The sequence below is a fragment of the Diabrotica virgifera genome, chromosome 6 (genome assembly GCF_917563875.1).
Source record: "Diabrotica virgifera virgifera chromosome 6, PGI_DIABVI_V3a".
Lineage (NCBI taxonomy): Eukaryota > Metazoa > Arthropoda > Insecta > Coleoptera > Chrysomelidae > Diabrotica > Diabrotica virgifera.
The window spans coordinates 234,019,069-234,035,904 of record NC_065448.1 but is presented as its reverse complement, the minus strand read 5'-3'; the positions used below and the strand labels follow the sequence as shown (position 1 = coordinate 234,035,904).

Here is a 16,836-nt window from a genome sequence, read left to right as displayed (position 1 = left end):
CGTTTAAACCCAGAAGGCATCCGCCTCACGGATTATCTACTAGACCTTCCCATTTCAAGAATCACCAACACTGAATTCACGTTTTTGAACGCCAATGGGGCCTCTATTGTCGACCACATCCTAGTTACTAGTAACATTCTGGATCGGTTCGGGGATAGATGCCACATAGGCGATTCAATAACGTCAGACCACTTACCTCTTCTTGTCGACACCGACATACTAATTCCAAAACAACCAAACCCTCCAAGATCTATAAGAGACTATCGTCACGCTAACTGGACTGAATTCCAAAACTTCATCACACAAAATCTCCCTATGTTAGGCGAACTCGATACTAACGACACTATCGACACCAGTGCAACCGAAATCGAGAACCTCATCACTGAGGCGATCACGCACGCAATTCCACTCAAACAAATAACCTATACATCACCGGCACTTCCACAATACATCATTGCCAAAATCCAACAAAAACGACGTCTTCTACGTCAATACAAGGCCAACAGAAACCCACTAATCAAAACAGAGTACAACCGGATCTGTGCCAGGATAAAGAGGGAGATATCTGTCCTAACGGCTCGCCGGTGGGAAGATGCTACCTCAAAACTGGACTACAGAGACGGAGGTAAATTCTGGCAAAAATTCAAAGTCCTAACAAAACAAAAACTATCTCAACCATCCCATCTGTTGGTCAACAATCACATAATCAATTCCCCAGAAGGGAAAGCCGAAGCATTCAGAAATTCGCTTCAAAACAATTTTCAAACTCCAGATAACCCGAACTTTGATCGCATATTTAAATTCAACACAGAATACATTGTAAATGTTACTCTCAACCACTACATTCCAGTCTATGATCCTATCATGGACCCCCTCACAGACAGGGAAACGGAGAGCTTTTGCCAAATCGGCAAAAACAGCGCTCCCGGACCTGATGGCATCAACCGAAGGTGCCTCAAAAAACTTCCAGAGAGTATCATTCCTCTTCTAACTAAAATATTCAATGCATGTCTCAAAAACAGCCACTTTCCTACTCCTTGGAAGGTGGCCAACACCATCATGCTTTTGAAAAAAGGCAAACCCCCAACCGACGTGGAATCCTATAGACCAATTTCATTAATCAATACTCTGGATAAAGTTCTTGAGCTAATCCTAAAAGAGAGGCTCAATGACTTTCTCGAAAACCACAATATCATACCAAAATTCCAATACGGATTCCAGTCAGGTAAATCTACTAAACATGCATTAATAGATTTCACTACCAAAGTTACTCAAACCATCAACGATGGTTCATTCGCCATAGCCACATTTACTTTAATATTTTTCAGTCATTAAATCATTTTTAAATTTAAACGATTTTTCATTTCAAATTAAAGTTTAAAACATTGATTCCTCAAAACTTTAAAAAGTGGAGTTAGTTGGTTTTGGCAGTAAGCCGACGATATTATGTTTTCTTCTGTATAAAATAAATTTATTTAATGTGTTAGCAATCGCCACAGCTAATGCTATTTCTAATTAAGCATATCATCTTTATCTTCATTTCTAGTTACAAAAGCCTATTCCTCCTTGTATTGCTGCATATGCTATCCTGTATTAGCCCTAAAACCATGTTTTTAACCTGCGACTAGTCGCGCCGTTAGATAGAATCTCACATTTTATCCTTTTTCGCGATAACTTGATGAAAAATTTTGCAATTTTGAAAAAATTTCGTAAGTACCTCGAGGAAGGGTGTAGTAATGCGTAGGAATTTCTTCTTCTTCTTCTTTTTCTTTTTGTGGAATTTATGGCTTTGGGGAGAGAGAATTAGCTTTAATAATTGTTAGAAATAATATTTCTAACATAGCAAGTAAATAAAAATATTATAAAATAAAAATTTGTTGCAAATTCGTATTTAAATTCGTATTATTGTGAGATGACATCTCACACGGGACTGTTCACGTTACAGAAATGAGCGCGACTACTCACGGGTTTTAAATACTGTTTCTTCAGTTGTATGGTTATTGAAATTTCAGATAGCACTGACGCTGGAAAGAAACTGTCAAATTACCTAATAAACACTAGTGATGATGCTGTTGCTGTACCAGTTGATTTCATAAACAAAACACTCGAGTGCAGCCGAGATGATTTTATGGCTTTAGTCAAATCTTTGCCAGCTTTATTAGAAGACCTTAGTGATGTTCAGGTAGATGCCAAAAAAGCAGCTGATAAAATTTACAATTGTATTGGACATGATGTTAACACTGCGCTCTGCGTTCTCGATGTAAGTCAATGTAAAAATAAAAATAATTGATTGTATAAAACTATACAAAACACACCAACGGTATTTAAACAGATTACAGTTGTTTTCCAAATTAGATATTGAGTCTGTACTTATGAATATTTTCCTTTAGGTTGTTTCTCGTTTTGTAGATGTAGCTAAGATTCTCGTAATAAAAACCCACAATCACATCAAGCCAGTGGCAGATCAATGGAAGGCATTCGTTAATAGCATTATCAATTGTGGAAAAGGCAATATTGATATCTACAATGTCGCAGGAGATAAATGGTTGCAAACGGTATCCAATTGTGTTAGTGCCTACACTTTAAATAAGTTTAAAGTTATTTTTATGTAATATATTTATTAATATATCTATATATCGTAAAAGTTGTGACTCTTATTTCTGCTCTTTTAGCAGTTACATATTGAAATGTTAAACTGGAATTCTGCTATATTCCAAGGAACCCATTACGAATCAAATTAGAGGAGCAAGATATCGCTAAAAAGCGACAAACAAGCAACTGGACTTCGTAAGTCCTAGATTTCCACCCAACCTGATCGAAAGTTTAACCGGAAGTCGGTATGTGAACTGTTTATGTACCTTTACGTCGATCATATGATTTATGACAACATTTGTTATTGATTTACAACATTTATGATTTCACTAATTTTCTCATTATTGCCAAACTTCCGCTCATCACTTTTTAGTCGAAAAGGACATCAAAACGAAAAGCGAATGAATAAAAAAGCAGAATGTTTAATTTCAGTATTTTATAAATGCTAGAATATTCCACAGTGTCACGCGAACTTTGAGAAAATATCAGTTTGATTGGTACACCCGGTATACAATGACAATACAATGACAATTTACCCGGTCTATCAATAATACCTAGGTCTGTTCGTACAGGAATCAGAAACTACCACTGACTATCAGCAACTGCACGACGCATGCGTGTTTCAATATTAGCGTTCGCACAATTACAGCGATATTGTTAAAGAATAAGGCTTTATATTAAAAAATCACTTAAATCGGAAAAGAGGTTTAGTAAATTCGAGACATCAAAAATGGCTCATTTTTAAGGTGGGGCGTTAATTTCTCGGAGAAGTGTACCTATATCACAAAACACTAAACTATCCACAATAGGGATGTTCACAAAAAATTAAAAAGTCATTGCAAACATGTAAAACGATTAAAAAACACCCTAGGAATAATTGTCCAAAATTTCAACAAAATTGAAAAAGTCTTTCTATAAAAAATCTTTATTAGAAATCTAGCGTTATTTTAAATTTCAAGAACGCTTCTCTATTGGCCTGACGTCACAAGTTGCATACCCCAAGCGCGCGCCATTCTCATAGTGTTATTGTTTACCTGTTTGACGTTTCAGGTCGTTTTATTTTGTTCTCTTCTTGTTTTATCAGGGTTAAAGTGGAGTTTTATAGTGAATTTGTTTAGTTTAAAGTGGATAGACTGTTTGTAAGAACATATTTTGGGTGGTACAAAAATAAACAAATAAAATGGAAGGTTTTCAGAAAGCCGATTCGTATAAACTACTGACTGTAGTGTAGATGTAACAATGGTGTATGATTTATTGGCATCTTGTAAAAAAATAAATCTACCACAGCTTTACTGAGTATATATTCCATATAATTTTCCATGTATTCTTTAAGCTAAAAAAATAAATGCTTAATACTCCACAAAAAAATAGAGAAAGTTGTATGCATGCATTGTATGCATGCATATTGTATACATACATTGGCTGGTTATTACCTTACCTTGGTTAGGTGTATTAAAACTATTTTTATTCTTCTTCATGTGCCTTGTCCGTTGTGGACGTTGGCTATCATCATGGCAATTTTAATTTCATTTGCGGCGTTTCTGAATAACTCGATCGATTTTTGTCCAAATCATTGGCGTAAGTTTTTAAGTCATGAGTGTCTTTTCTTCCGGGTCCGCGTTTGCTCTCTATTTTACCTTGCGTTATCAGTTGGAGTATACGATATTTATCATGCCTCATGAGATGACCGAAATATTTAAGATTTCGTTTCTTAATTGTAAAAGAGATTTCTTTTTGTTTTCCCATTCGACGCAATACCTGTACGTTGGTGTATGTCGCCAGGATATTTTGAGGATACGTGGGTACACACACATCTCGAATGCCTCTAGCTTTTTCATTAATGTTTCCATTATTGTCCAGGCCTCTGCGCCATATAGCAAGACCGGAAATAATAACATTTTAGCAGCCGCATTTTTAATGAAAGAGATATTATGTCGCAATGGGTGAAAATATTTCTCATGCATGTTGTTAAATGTTGCTCTGTCCTTTTCAACTCTGGATCTTATTTCGGTTGTTTCGTATTTCGAGTTGACAACTGTTCCAAGGTAAAAAATATTTTTGAACTTGGGTATTATACATTTTCATTTCAACCAATCTTTTCACTAAATTATTAATGATTTTAATATAATATAAAGTCATACCTACATCCACATGTAGTTATTTCAAGGTTTACTGTATGTATTATTAGAATCCAGTTTTTAGGAATATCCCAGTTTAAGGAATACAAATTTGAGGTCCCGAAACTTTTTCATTTACTCCTTAAGGGGGTAGGTGCAAAATCTTGGTCTAATTCTATTTAAATTCATTAATTTTTTTCGAATTCTGAGAAAACTAATAAGTATTTTTGAAAAATGTAAATGCAGAAAGAACAATTACATTATTACCAAGGGCCGAAAGTCTCTGGAAAACTTCTATAGTGTTTATTTTATTAAGTTAGTTCTTTAAGTTAGTTATTTTAAGTTATAGCTGCAACAAACCATGTCTTTTTCTGTTTTAAATTGTCTGGAACGGTCATAAAAATCTTGTCAGAACTGTTTTTTGATGTATTTACATACCCAGGAACAAAACACCACTTATTTGGCTTCATTTTTAATAATCAAGTACGTAAAAAACTGCGCACATTCAAATAAACTTCGTAAATAAGTATACAAAACTAGTCGTCGATCAAAGACGTTACGACTGCTGACGTCACAGACCGTAGCCTCGCTGCAGGGTACCGTTTTTCTAGCCTCCAAGAAAATCAACATTATGAACTCATTTATCTTAAAAAAATATACATTTTTAAGCAGTTTTATGATTGTTACGTTTTTATACACCTTGTAATCTATTGAATTTAACTATATTTAAAAATTAGTGAACATCCCTATTGAGTGGTGTAAAATATAAAAAATGAAAATCGTCAATTACTTATACATATATATCTTGATAATTTTTTTAAGTATATGCTGAGTAATAGTTGCTTATCTTATCTTACTAATTATTAACTCGAACTATTGATTTAACATGATAATATAATTGTCCATTGCACAGTTATTCGAAGGTTATCAGTTTAAAAGTGCATCAGCAATATATTATGGCAAACCTAAAAATATTTTTCTGCTTTTTGGTCGTTTGTTTCATATCGGTAAGTATGTTAAGCAATAATATCTTTAAAAGGCTTGGTAGCTTAAACGCTAGGATATTTTAATATTAGTTGAGGGTTTTGCTTTAGATCATCGACAAATCTAGGAATGCCTTGGAATCTTTGGAACAGGTGAAGTCTCATTTGACATTAGAAAGATTTAGCTATATCACGAAACACAGTAGGTACTAATCACAACGAAGACAATGATGAAAGCAAAATAAATTAGTGTAAGAAAAATGGAATAATACGCACAAAAAGTTGTTAACCTTCATCTTCTTCTTCTCATATCCTCTTGCCACTTCAGGCGTCTTATTGGAATTCCGGTTCTTCCTTCTCCCATTTTTCCATGCATTTCTATTTTTGGCCACACTTTATTTCTTCAATAGCTTTCCATTAAATGGAAAACTATTCCTTCTTAGTTCTTCAATCTGATATATCCGTTCTTTATTGGTTCTTGCTCTTCTCCTTTTCCTTCTACTTTCCAATTCTAATATTTGCTTGTAATTCTTTCTGGTTCATTTTATTAGGTAATTATGTTGAACCAGTACATTTGCTTCTGTTCAATGTACCCAGCAAACGATGTCTGCTTTGCCATTCTTTTGATATTTTCATTTATTATCCTCTCCCATTTGGTGGTGGTGTTCCTTTTGACTGATACTGTATTTGGTAGTAGTTTTCTATCTGCAACAGTATGATTTTTTGAATGCCTTTAATTTCCTCGTTTTCAGCTATAATTTGTTTTTTTATTTAGATTTATACGTATGTATTTATTTTCTTGTAATACTTTATTTACCTGTGTTATTTTGTACTTTCTTGTCTTCTTTAGACTTTTTCTTTAATATTTAGGTGATTTCTGTTAATTCTATTTTGTGGAGTGCTCGATCTTGCATCGGTTGTTGTCCTTTTTTATTATATCTTGTGTTTTCTCGCTGATTTTTTGAACTTTATCTGTTATATTATGGGTCGATTCTTGTGCTACTGAGATTATTGTACGCCATTCCAACTAAAATAAAAAAATCACAAAGAGGAGAAAGATATAAAGAATCACTGATATAAAGACATACAAACGTAAATATACTATCGTCTTCTTCTTAAGATGCTGTGCAATTCTGCCTAGGTGTCCACCATACATTGTCTTCTCAGGTGATATGTTAGATAGTCAGGATAAAATAATTATGTCTTTAGCAGCATTCATTTCATAGCTGTGGAGTCCTGTCCATTGGCGAATATTACGCAGCTATGACATCTTTTTACGTCCTAGACTTCTATTACACGCTATCTTACCTTCGAGTAAGAGTTGCTGATAAGTGTATCGTTCTCCTAGTAATATGTGCCCCAAGTATGCATTCTTTTTACTTTTTACATAATTAAGAAATTCCTTATCCTGGAGGCACGCTTTTCTTAATAACTTCCTCACTCCTGACTCTTAATAAACTATTAAATTTATTTATTTGGCTTATTTATAATCGTTTTTATTTATTATTATAATTAGTTGTAACTTCTAGGTAAATTCCTTCCACACTCAACTACTAATACCAGAATATGATAATCTTATTGATACCATAAAAGAACTCATCCATAATGTAGAAAAGACTCTTGACCGATCCATAGAAGACGTAACCAAAGCTATTAGTGAGATAGACCACAATTATACTGGTTCTCAAAATAAAATCGTTAATGCTTGGGCCAAAATTATTAATGGTATTTTTAAAAAACTCACAAATGTTTTAGATCGTATAGCAGAAGGTAAATTACTACAAGTATTTTCTTCTTATATTCGCTGTTCTTTTATAGGTTTCTTAATACAAATATACGCTTACGTCAGTCAAGATTTCTGACGTCAGATCATTGCCAAAACATTAGAAATATGACTTTTCATCATGACCGTGTTTGTTGTACAGTGCGAAGCTAGGCATCATTACTTGTCGGAGATCTGTAATCTGTTTTCATTACTTGCCAAAATATAATAATAATTAGGCATTCCAAATCACGTGATATAATATGGCTGCTGGATGGCGAAACTGTCATCCATAGGCGTATCCAATGTTTAAACCACTTCATATTTAATTTGCTATCACAATTTCACAAATTTCGCTACACAATTAACAAAAAAACAAAACCAAATAGGATATTCCTTACAAATTTGTCAATATTCAAGGTAAACATTAGATACGCCATGACCACCCCCCTTAACTATGTCTATGGCCATGTCAGTTTAGCCATCCACCGGCCACCACTGACAGTTCATTGGAATCCCTAATTAACAATTATATTTTCATAGTGTAAACCTAAACAATAAAATAGATCAATTAAAATTTTAAGACTAAAAATGACAGATGTGTGTACTGAATTGTATTATTTATTATGAGTAACACATTGTAGGAGGTAATAGCAAGAGACTGTTTATAAAGAAATAAATGCTTTGGACTTTTATTATGTCGTGTTCACAGGTACTTTATTATTATTTAGATATAAAAGATATTAAAGTAGAATTATTACAATAAAAATACGAAAATAAAGAATAAAGTTCCTCGTCAGCAAATGCTTTTTTTATTCGATTACTATTATTATGATATCTGTACAAAATCAAACAACCAAGCGATGTCGTTATGGAGTGTATAAAATTAATATACACTATAAATCATTTTGAAGACAATTATTTTCTAACTTTTCCAAAGCCTTTGTTTAAACAATCTCGTGCTATCAATATAATACAATATTTTATTCGTGTTAAATTTTATTCAGTACATAAATATGTCATTTATTTTTAGCCTTATAGTAAGGGAGCAAAATATGCTAAATGTGCAGTCACTCGAGCGCTTTGGGGACCTATTGGGTTGTGAAGAGTAGGACCTAAAACCAAAAAAAGTTGAGTAAAGTTTTTCATTTTAGTGGGCGCTTGCTATTTTTTAATTTAATTTTCCATTTTCAACAACTATTTTTTCCGATTATAGCGCCATCCATCCATAATTTGAAAATATGTTTCGGATAAAAGTTGCTTATTTTTACGTAAAGAATCCAAATCTGAAATAAAAATTTGGGGTTCCATTTAAGATTTTAAAGTAACCCATCACCCCACCTCCAAAAATATTGATTAAGTGTATTTTGCAGTTTTTCGATCTAATATTTATTTTGCGAAATATCGCGGGATTTGTATTTAAAATTTTAAATGTACCCGACCCCTCTCCGTGGGGGGGGGTCATGTTTGGTATCATTCGACAGATTTTTGAAAAATATTGAACACGTATTTTTTAGTTTTCCGATCTAGTGTTCATTTCGCGAATTATTCGCTTTTTTTGTGAAAGATTTTTACTAGCCCATTTCCTTACTGCCCCGCTTAAATCGTCAGATTTTTGAAATATACACTCTCTTGCAGGTACTTAACTTTTACCTTATCTTAATCTGACGATTTCGAATATTTTTAAAAATAGATTTTTTTTAGCCCCCTTAACGAACTCCCCTGTGTTAAGAGCCAATATATGGTAGGGGTACATCTGCAGGGCACCAGGTTTCTCCCCATATGATAATATGATGCGCTCGAGTAACTGCAAAAATCCCCGCTTGGGCTCCCCTACCATTAGTATTATACATTATATTTTATTGATTATAAATTATAACATTGTTGTTAATTAATATATTACTACATATTATTAATATATTTAGGATAGTAATGAAAAGCGATTAACATAATTATATATATAATATAGCTCAACAGGCCTTAAAGGCCCATGGCTTGGAATTTCTTCACGGTTTTTCTCCATTTTCTCCTGTCCATGGCCGCAGTTCTCCAATTTGATATCCCGATTGTTTCCAGGTTTTCCTTACATGCTTCTAGCCACTTTTTCCTGGATCGTCCTCTTCTCCTCTTTCCTTCCCCTCTCAGCAGCGAGTCCTTTGCCCACCTTCCGTCAGTCATTCTTGCAAGATGACCTAACCAACTTAGTCTCTTTGTTCTAACCATCTGGCTTATTTCTGGTTTCCGGTACAGTTCTCTAATATCTGCATTTGTTCGTCTCCTCCAAACGTCTTCATCGTTTTTTACTCCCCCGAATATATTCCTTAGGACACTCCGCTCCCAGATGTTCAGTGTGTAGGGATGTTTGTGTAGGGCTCCGACTGTCTTTCTTCCTATCGAAATTCGTTTTTCTTCCCTTGTTAGGCTTTCTGACCCTTCCTCCGTAACCTTTCTAAAGCAATACTCCTTATTCTCGTTGTTTGTGGCAGTTTTCAGTTGTGTATCTTCATCTGAGGTCTGTCCCATTTCCATATACATAGTTTTTTGCTCATTAATTCTCAGTTTATACTGCTTGGAATTTACTTCAAAGAGTTTGAAAATCCTCAGCAGTTCCCTTTCCGTTCTTGCCATTAACACCACATAATCCGCAAATGCCAGAATCTGGTTTCTGTTATCAAAGATCATACCTTTCGTTCGTATTCCACTCTCTCTCAATATTGCCTCCAACAAAAAATTCAACAGTACTGTGGACAGCGGACAGCGGATCTCCCTGATTTAATCCCCTTTTAACTTCAAATTTTCCTGTTAGGCTTTCTTCTATCCTTACTCTATTGTCGGTCTTCACTAAGGTTATTTTTACGAGTCTGATCATCTTTTCCGGAATTCAAGTACTGTTAGGGCCTGGTACAGACCCCTTCTTATCACAGAATCGTAGGCTTGTTTGAAATCTATAAAGAGGAGGTTTAACTTTAACTGTTGCTCGTATGTACTGCTCATTTTCAACACGAATATTTGATCTATGGCCTTTTAAATCCCCCCTGGTATTCATCAACCTGCTCGTTTAAGTTCCTTTCCAGTCTGCTTTATACGACTCTGGCGAGTACCTTATATGTTACGTCTAGGAGAGTGATACCCCTATAGTTTTCACACACTGCTCTATCTCCCTTTTTATGAATGGGACATACTATGGCCTCTCTCTCCATACTTCCGGCATTTCCTCCCGCTCCCAGATTTTCGTCAAAAGGCTGCATATTCGCTTCTCCCAATGCTTGATTAATTCTGCAGTAATACCATTGCTGCCTGCACTTTTGTTGTTACATAATTGAACATAATTAGTTAGAATAAAAGATTATAGACATTATCAAAGTAAAGATGATTAAGATTTGACTACTGAACAGGGCCCCCACTAATTATTTAAATAATTACCAAAGATGCAACTAGTACAATCGGATAGTTAGTCAAAAGAGACAGGAACTAAAATTATTTCAGAATCTTTAGAGAACTAGTTCCTTTTATGCCCACAATAGCGAATAAGCGAATACAAATAAAATGAAAGTAAAGATTTTAGTTCTTTCCTCTTTTGACTAACTAATTATAGACATTGTTTGTACAGTAAAGAAGAGCAAATAAAAATATCTGACAATTATCGACTCCTAACTTCTAAGTGTACAAGGAATATGATGAAAAGTCCTATTATAATGTTTTGGCAACGCTCTAACTTCAGAAATCTTGAATGACGTACGTATGTATACGTAGGTATATATCTTGAATGACGAATGACGATTTTTGTAGTAAAAAACCATATTAAACTTTTTAGACAGCACAGCTTTAGGTAAGAAACTGGCTAAATGCTTCGAAGACTCCAACATTAATTTAGTGCCTGTTTTATTTGTAAACCTAACCTTAAGTTGCATTGAAGACGATGTGATTAAAGTAGCCGAGTCTTTAGGACCGCTGGTAAAGCAACTTGCAGAAGTTCAAAAGAAGGCTAAAGCAGCAACCGAGAACATTGATGAGTGTGGAGATAATATCACTGATATTGGATGTGTTCTTAAGGTAAATATTTTAGTGTTTGGGCATTGTTATGAGTTGACCATCTACAATTTTAAATCTTAGAGAAGATTATTTAAATTTTTATATGTATAAGGGATTTTATCTCTATCTATCTATCAGCGAGGTTCCTACAGCCTCTGCCGCTTCTCGCATTTCGACCGCCATCGTTTTCTGTCCATCCATTCGTCTTCTTTGATGGCTCTATCTTTCATGATGTGCCGTACATTTTCTTCCCAGGCAACTGAAGGTCTTCCCCTTCTTCTTCTTTGGTGTGGTATGTAATTTAAAGCTTTCTTTGGTCATCTATTTTCATTCATTCATTTCACGTGACCATATCACACTAGTTGTCTAGTTTCAATTTTATCTACACTGGAATATACAGTATGTGTCCTCCTTCTAATATCTTCATTCCTGATGTGATCTTTTTTAGATATACCACACGCTCTCCTTAGATAATCCATTTCTACTACTTCTATTCTTTTCCTATCTTTTTTTGTCATCTGCCAAACTTCTGCCCCATAAGTCATAATAGGCTCTACCAAGGTACGATAGATTGTCAATTTCGTTTCTTGCCTTATATCTTTAGACCACAGTAGAGAGCTCAGAATATTTACCGCTTTTTTGCCCTGCTGCTTTCTCTTTTCGATGTCTCTTTTGGTAGTGCCTTCTTTAGATATTATAGATCCGAGATATTTATATTCATTACATCTTTTCGTGGTTCTAATTTCTAACTCTGGATCTTCTTCATCATCCCCTATTTTAAGATACTCTGTCTTTGACATATTCATATTGAGGCCCCATTTTTCATATTCTTTCTTTAGTTTTCTAAACATGTAGTCCATGTCTTCCTCATCATTCGCTACGACTACCTGATCATCTGCAAAAAACAAAGTTGTTAGACATTTACCACTGCCTATGTCTATTCCCATTCCGGATACGTGTTTCCTCCACTGCTCTAGCGATGATTGAATATATATTTTAAATAAAGTCGGAGACAGACAACATCCTTGTTTAAGCCTCTGTGATATAGGGAATGATTCAGATATAAAGTTTCCTTCTTTAACGACACTTCTTGCATTTTTGTATATATTTGCGATAGCATCCACATACTCTCTACTGAGACCTACCTTCGTCAATGTTTGAAACAGTTTTTTCAAAGGTACCGTATCGTATGCCTTCTCCAAATCTACAAACAATAGGTGGGTAGATAGACTCCTTGCCTTCCGTTTTTCTATTACCTGCTGCAGAACGAATATATTATCAGTGCACGATTTTCCTGCACGAAATCCACTTTGTTCTTCCATGTCTTCTTATTCTGATTCTATTCTTTTCTTTATTATTCGACCGTACAACCTCCCTACTGAGCTGGTAACAGTTATTCCTCTATAATTAGAGCATAGAGCATTAGAGCAGGGATTTTATAATATAAATAAAGAAGGTACTGGAATGACAGGGCGTTAGGTAATGGTTTTATCAGGGGCTCTGTTAATATACAAAGTGGACAGAGAGAGAGAGAGAGAGAGAGAGAGAGAGAGAGAGAGAGAGAGAGAGAGAGAGAGAAAAGTGTTAGCCAAGGATGCGTCATGTCACCTGACATTATGATTTATTATTTATGGTAAACCTGTCATGAGAATGGATTTAGAAGGGTGGGATAAGATGGGATGAGTTGAGTTGGAAAGCACTAAAGTTAGTCTTAAAATTATTTAAAGGTAAGAAGAAAATAGTGCTGATAACCGATTTAACACTAGTCAGTTGAGTAAGCAGTTTCAAGAATGCACGATAGTATACAATGCAGTAGATAGATTTGACTATCTAGAATCTACTACATATAACTAACGATGGCAACGGCGAATCAGAAATTCGGAGACGCATTTGTATGGCAAAAAATGCAACCAGTTGCTTAACACTAGAAGCACCAGAGCGGTAATTTTGACTGCTTTTTATTTTTAACCCTATGTGTGTGTGTGTGTGTGTGAGATCCTGGCATCAGACAAAATCTATTTGCCACAAAACATGTAAATTCTTAATTACACTAAATGATTTCATATTGTCTATTTCTAAACTATACCGCTATTTTTGAATTTCTGATAAAATTAATGATGGAATCTAGTACCGCTTTATCTGAGGAAGAAAGGAGAGCTGTAATATTTAGTGGCAATGGACACTCGTGATGAATTAGTTCTTGATACAGAATTGAAGAAGATTGAGGGTTCAGAGAACATTCTAGAAATATATGATTTAGATCACCAATGGATATATTGTCACAACTACAGACAGGGGAGTTAAGTTTTCCAATTTTATATAAGTGAGATGGAAAGCGAGCATGGTTCAATTTTAAACGAGTCAATACTGACATGTGTGCTCTATTCTAATTAAAGGTGAAATGAGGCATGCTTTTTGGAAGTGTAGGGTGAATTCTGAAATAATGGTTTGTGGATTTACTTGCAATTCTTTTGTAATCAGTTTCCCATTTCCTTCTGATATTAGGTTTGAGAGCATTATTCAAATCTTTTAAATTAAATACTTTGTCAATGTGGTGGCAACTGTGACTACTTTTTGCGGCTATATCCGCAATTTCATTACCTTCGACTCCGCAATGTCCTTTCGTCCAAATAAACGAAACAGTTACATTATTTTGTTTAAGATCCATAATTAATTTTTTAATGTTCCATTATTGTTCCATTTTTACCGCCGAGTCCTTTGTTATTGAACAGGCACTAAAATGGTGTGCAACTCAAACATGCACGAATGTGGCAATAATTTCAGACTCAAAATCAGCATTACAAGCTATTAGCGGTCACCCAATAAACCAATTCCGAAATGCCTTAATTTTTTAACCCTATGTATTACTTATTCATAGTTATTTTAGAAACTTCATAATTAACTACTTTTCGTAGATCTATTTGAGGATTATAGTTTTGACTTTTACATGTACTTAGTGTAAGTACTTTTTGAGATATATTGATATCTACCTAGAAGCACCGGATGCAGTCATTTTGACCGCTTTATATTTTGGACACCCTGTATTACTCATTCATATTTATTTTACAAAATTGATAGTTTAGGACTTTCGCAGATATATTTAAAAATTAAAATTTTTGTTTTTAGATGTACTTAGTGTAATTCGGAAACTAGAAAAATGTCGTGTACTAGAAAAATTCGGTCCTAATGACGGCCTATTCTACTTTTGTTAGAAGTTTTTACTCATTTTCTGTAAAACATGTATCGGAAAGTATAAAGTTAATTTGAGTATGCTCTTTGCAAGTGTTCAATCTGTATTTTGACTTTTCATTGTGATTTTTCTCCTTTCTGCTCTTATCATCTCTCATCATATCTCGTCAATACTCGTATTTGACAGACCTGGAACTTTTGGAGTATTTACAAAATTGGTCAGATAATGGATCTGAAATAGAATTATGTGATGATAATGAATTCGATAATGAAGATGACGAGTATGTGCCTGATACAGTTGATCAAGGACATTCATCGGGCAGCGACTCTCTACATTAGCTTATACATCAAGAAATTTTAGCATAAAGATGCTGTGGTCTGGTACATGGGGTCCAAATTTTTTTCAAGATGTCCAGAAACCAGATTTACATGAATAATGAGCTTTATCCCCCTTTATATAAGGAGTGCCAAGTCTGAGCGATTATTAACAGATAAATTTGCACTTGCGTCGGGAATATGAAACAGCTTTTTCCCACGAAGGCAAGATGCCGATTTACCCAGTACCTACATGGCGAATAAACCCGATAAGTTTGGAACTAAATCCTGGCTTGCCGTTGATATCCAGGACAAATATGTATCGAACGGATTTCCTTATCTGGGGACAGGTGAGCAAAGACCAGCCAATCAACTTCTAGGAGAACATGTAGTAGCCGTCTAATGGGGTCACTTATAAATAAAGGAAGATATGTCACAACGGATAATTTTTTAGATCTGTAAATTTGGCAAAAGAATTACGAAAGAAGGCTACCAGCATTGTTGGAACACTAAACCGAGCAAGAAAGGATATTCCGCCATCCATAAAAACGAAAAGATGGAACTATACAAAACAAAAATATTCAAACACAAAGACTTGACGCTATCGGTGTACCAGGGACAAACGAACAAAAATGTTCTAGTGGTGAGTTCTCTACACTCAAAAATAATAAATAGGCACAGATAAAAAGAAGAAACAGATGACCAGGCAGTATCCAACCAAATCAGCTACAAGAAGACTAAGCGCAGAATAACATCAACGGATACAAATCAAAGGGATACAAAAAAGCAATCAAATAATTAACATAGACAAAATGGGGGGAACTGCAACAAAAAAATCATTTGAAATTTGTCATACCTATAACATGTAAAAAACTTGTGTGTGGGTCTTGTACAAGCAAAATAATTAAAAAATTTTGCCGATGCATAAATTGTGCTTAAATAATAAAGTAATTCGTATAAATTAATTTAATAATGTCTTTTTTTAGTACATGTTAGCACAATATAAGTTTTTTCAAGTAAACAAGAATGCAAAAACGGCTGGCGATAGAAAATTTTAATAACCGTCATTTTGACTGCTCTGGTGCTTCCAGGTATGCAAAAATGCTGGTATATCGTTTCATAAATTTGCCAAACGCAAACTCAATCGCATGGATAGGCTGTATACAGCAATGGAAGTTTTTGAAGCAATCTGTAGTTTTGAAAAGAGGTAGAAATTTACTGTACAAATGGTAAGAACTAATGACATTTTGGATTTTAAAAATTGGTGGTCCAAATATTACAAAAAAACGTGCCATTCTGTTGAAACTTCCGCTACATCTATTCAACGTTCACAAAAGGAGTCATTCGCCGTTTCCAGCTTTGTGGAGTTCCGCTACAATCACAATACAAAAAAGGACTTGTTGAAGCATTGAAGTTTATCGATGGGGCACTAGCCAGTTCCTTTGTTCTAAAAAGTCATAACAATGAAAATTTTCAACTTATAAAGGAATGAGCTTATCCTATGGAAAAAATGCCAATTAACATAAAAAATCATTGATATGCATTTAAAATTTTACTAGGATCTTCCTGAAAATTATTAAGAATTTTATGATGAAATAATTGGTTGGACAACCACTGATGTGGAAAGTACTGAAAGTATGAGTATCTTATAAAAAACTGCATTTAATTTCTATTTTTTTTAGTTTAAAATATTTCGTGTGTTACTAACTGCTAATAAAGTTGGCCAATAAACTTTTTTTTTGTTAATTTTACAAAAACGGCCAAGAATAATAGTTTAGACATTTTTTTTAAAACTAATTCGTGAAAAGATATAGGTAAGTCAGACGAATAAAATATTGAATAAAAT

The 16,836-nt window shown here is 34.3% G+C and overlaps 3 protein-coding genes across 6 annotated transcripts in view; 2 read left to right on the top strand and 1 right to left on the bottom strand.

Moving 5' to 3' along the window:
- LOC126887302 (chondroitin sulfate N-acetylgalactosaminyltransferase 2) overlaps positions 1–16,836 on the bottom strand; it is a 1,014,890-nt gene that overhangs the window by 290,731 nt on the left and 707,323 nt on the right. The gene's annotated exons all lie outside the window — the stretch shown is intronic.
- The window catches only part of LOC126887303 (uncharacterized), a 46,251-nt gene that overhangs the window by 28,647 nt on the left and 768 nt on the right, over positions 1–16,836 (top strand). The window contains exons 4-5 of the mRNA XM_050654730.1: positions 7,222–7,462; positions 11,269–11,507. Coding sequence (XP_050510687.1) covers positions 7,222–7,462; positions 11,269–11,507 — 480 coding nt within the window. The remainder of the gene's footprint in view (positions 1–7,221; positions 7,463–11,268; positions 11,508–16,836) is intronic.
- On the top strand, positions 1,846–5,529 carry LOC126887308 (uncharacterized). 2 transcript variants are annotated; one of them, XM_050654735.1, is made up of 2 exons: positions 1,846–2,260; positions 2,391–5,529. In XM_050654735.1, the coding sequence occupies exons 1-2, from the start codon at positions 1,994–1,996 to the stop codon at positions 2,610–2,612; spliced, it is 489 nt and encodes a 162-aa protein (XP_050510692.1). In that variant the 5' UTR covers positions 1,846–1,993; the 3' UTR covers positions 2,613–5,529. The 2 variants fall into 2 exon arrangements, with proteins under 2 accessions (XP_050510692.1, XP_050510693.1); XM_050654736.1 differs by having other exon boundaries at positions 1,850–2,260; positions 2,410–5,527.

Bases quoted from the DNA above. Each gene is read 5' to 3' on its own strand.
- LOC126887308 (XM_050654735.1), top strand. From the start codon at position 1,994: ATGGTTATTGAAATTTCAGATAGCACTGACGCTGGAAAGAAACTGTCA. The intron at 2,261-2,390 runs GTAAGTCAATGT...ATTTTCCTTTAG, and splicing joins CTGCGCTCTGCGTTCTCGAT to GTTGTTTCTCGTTTTGTAGA.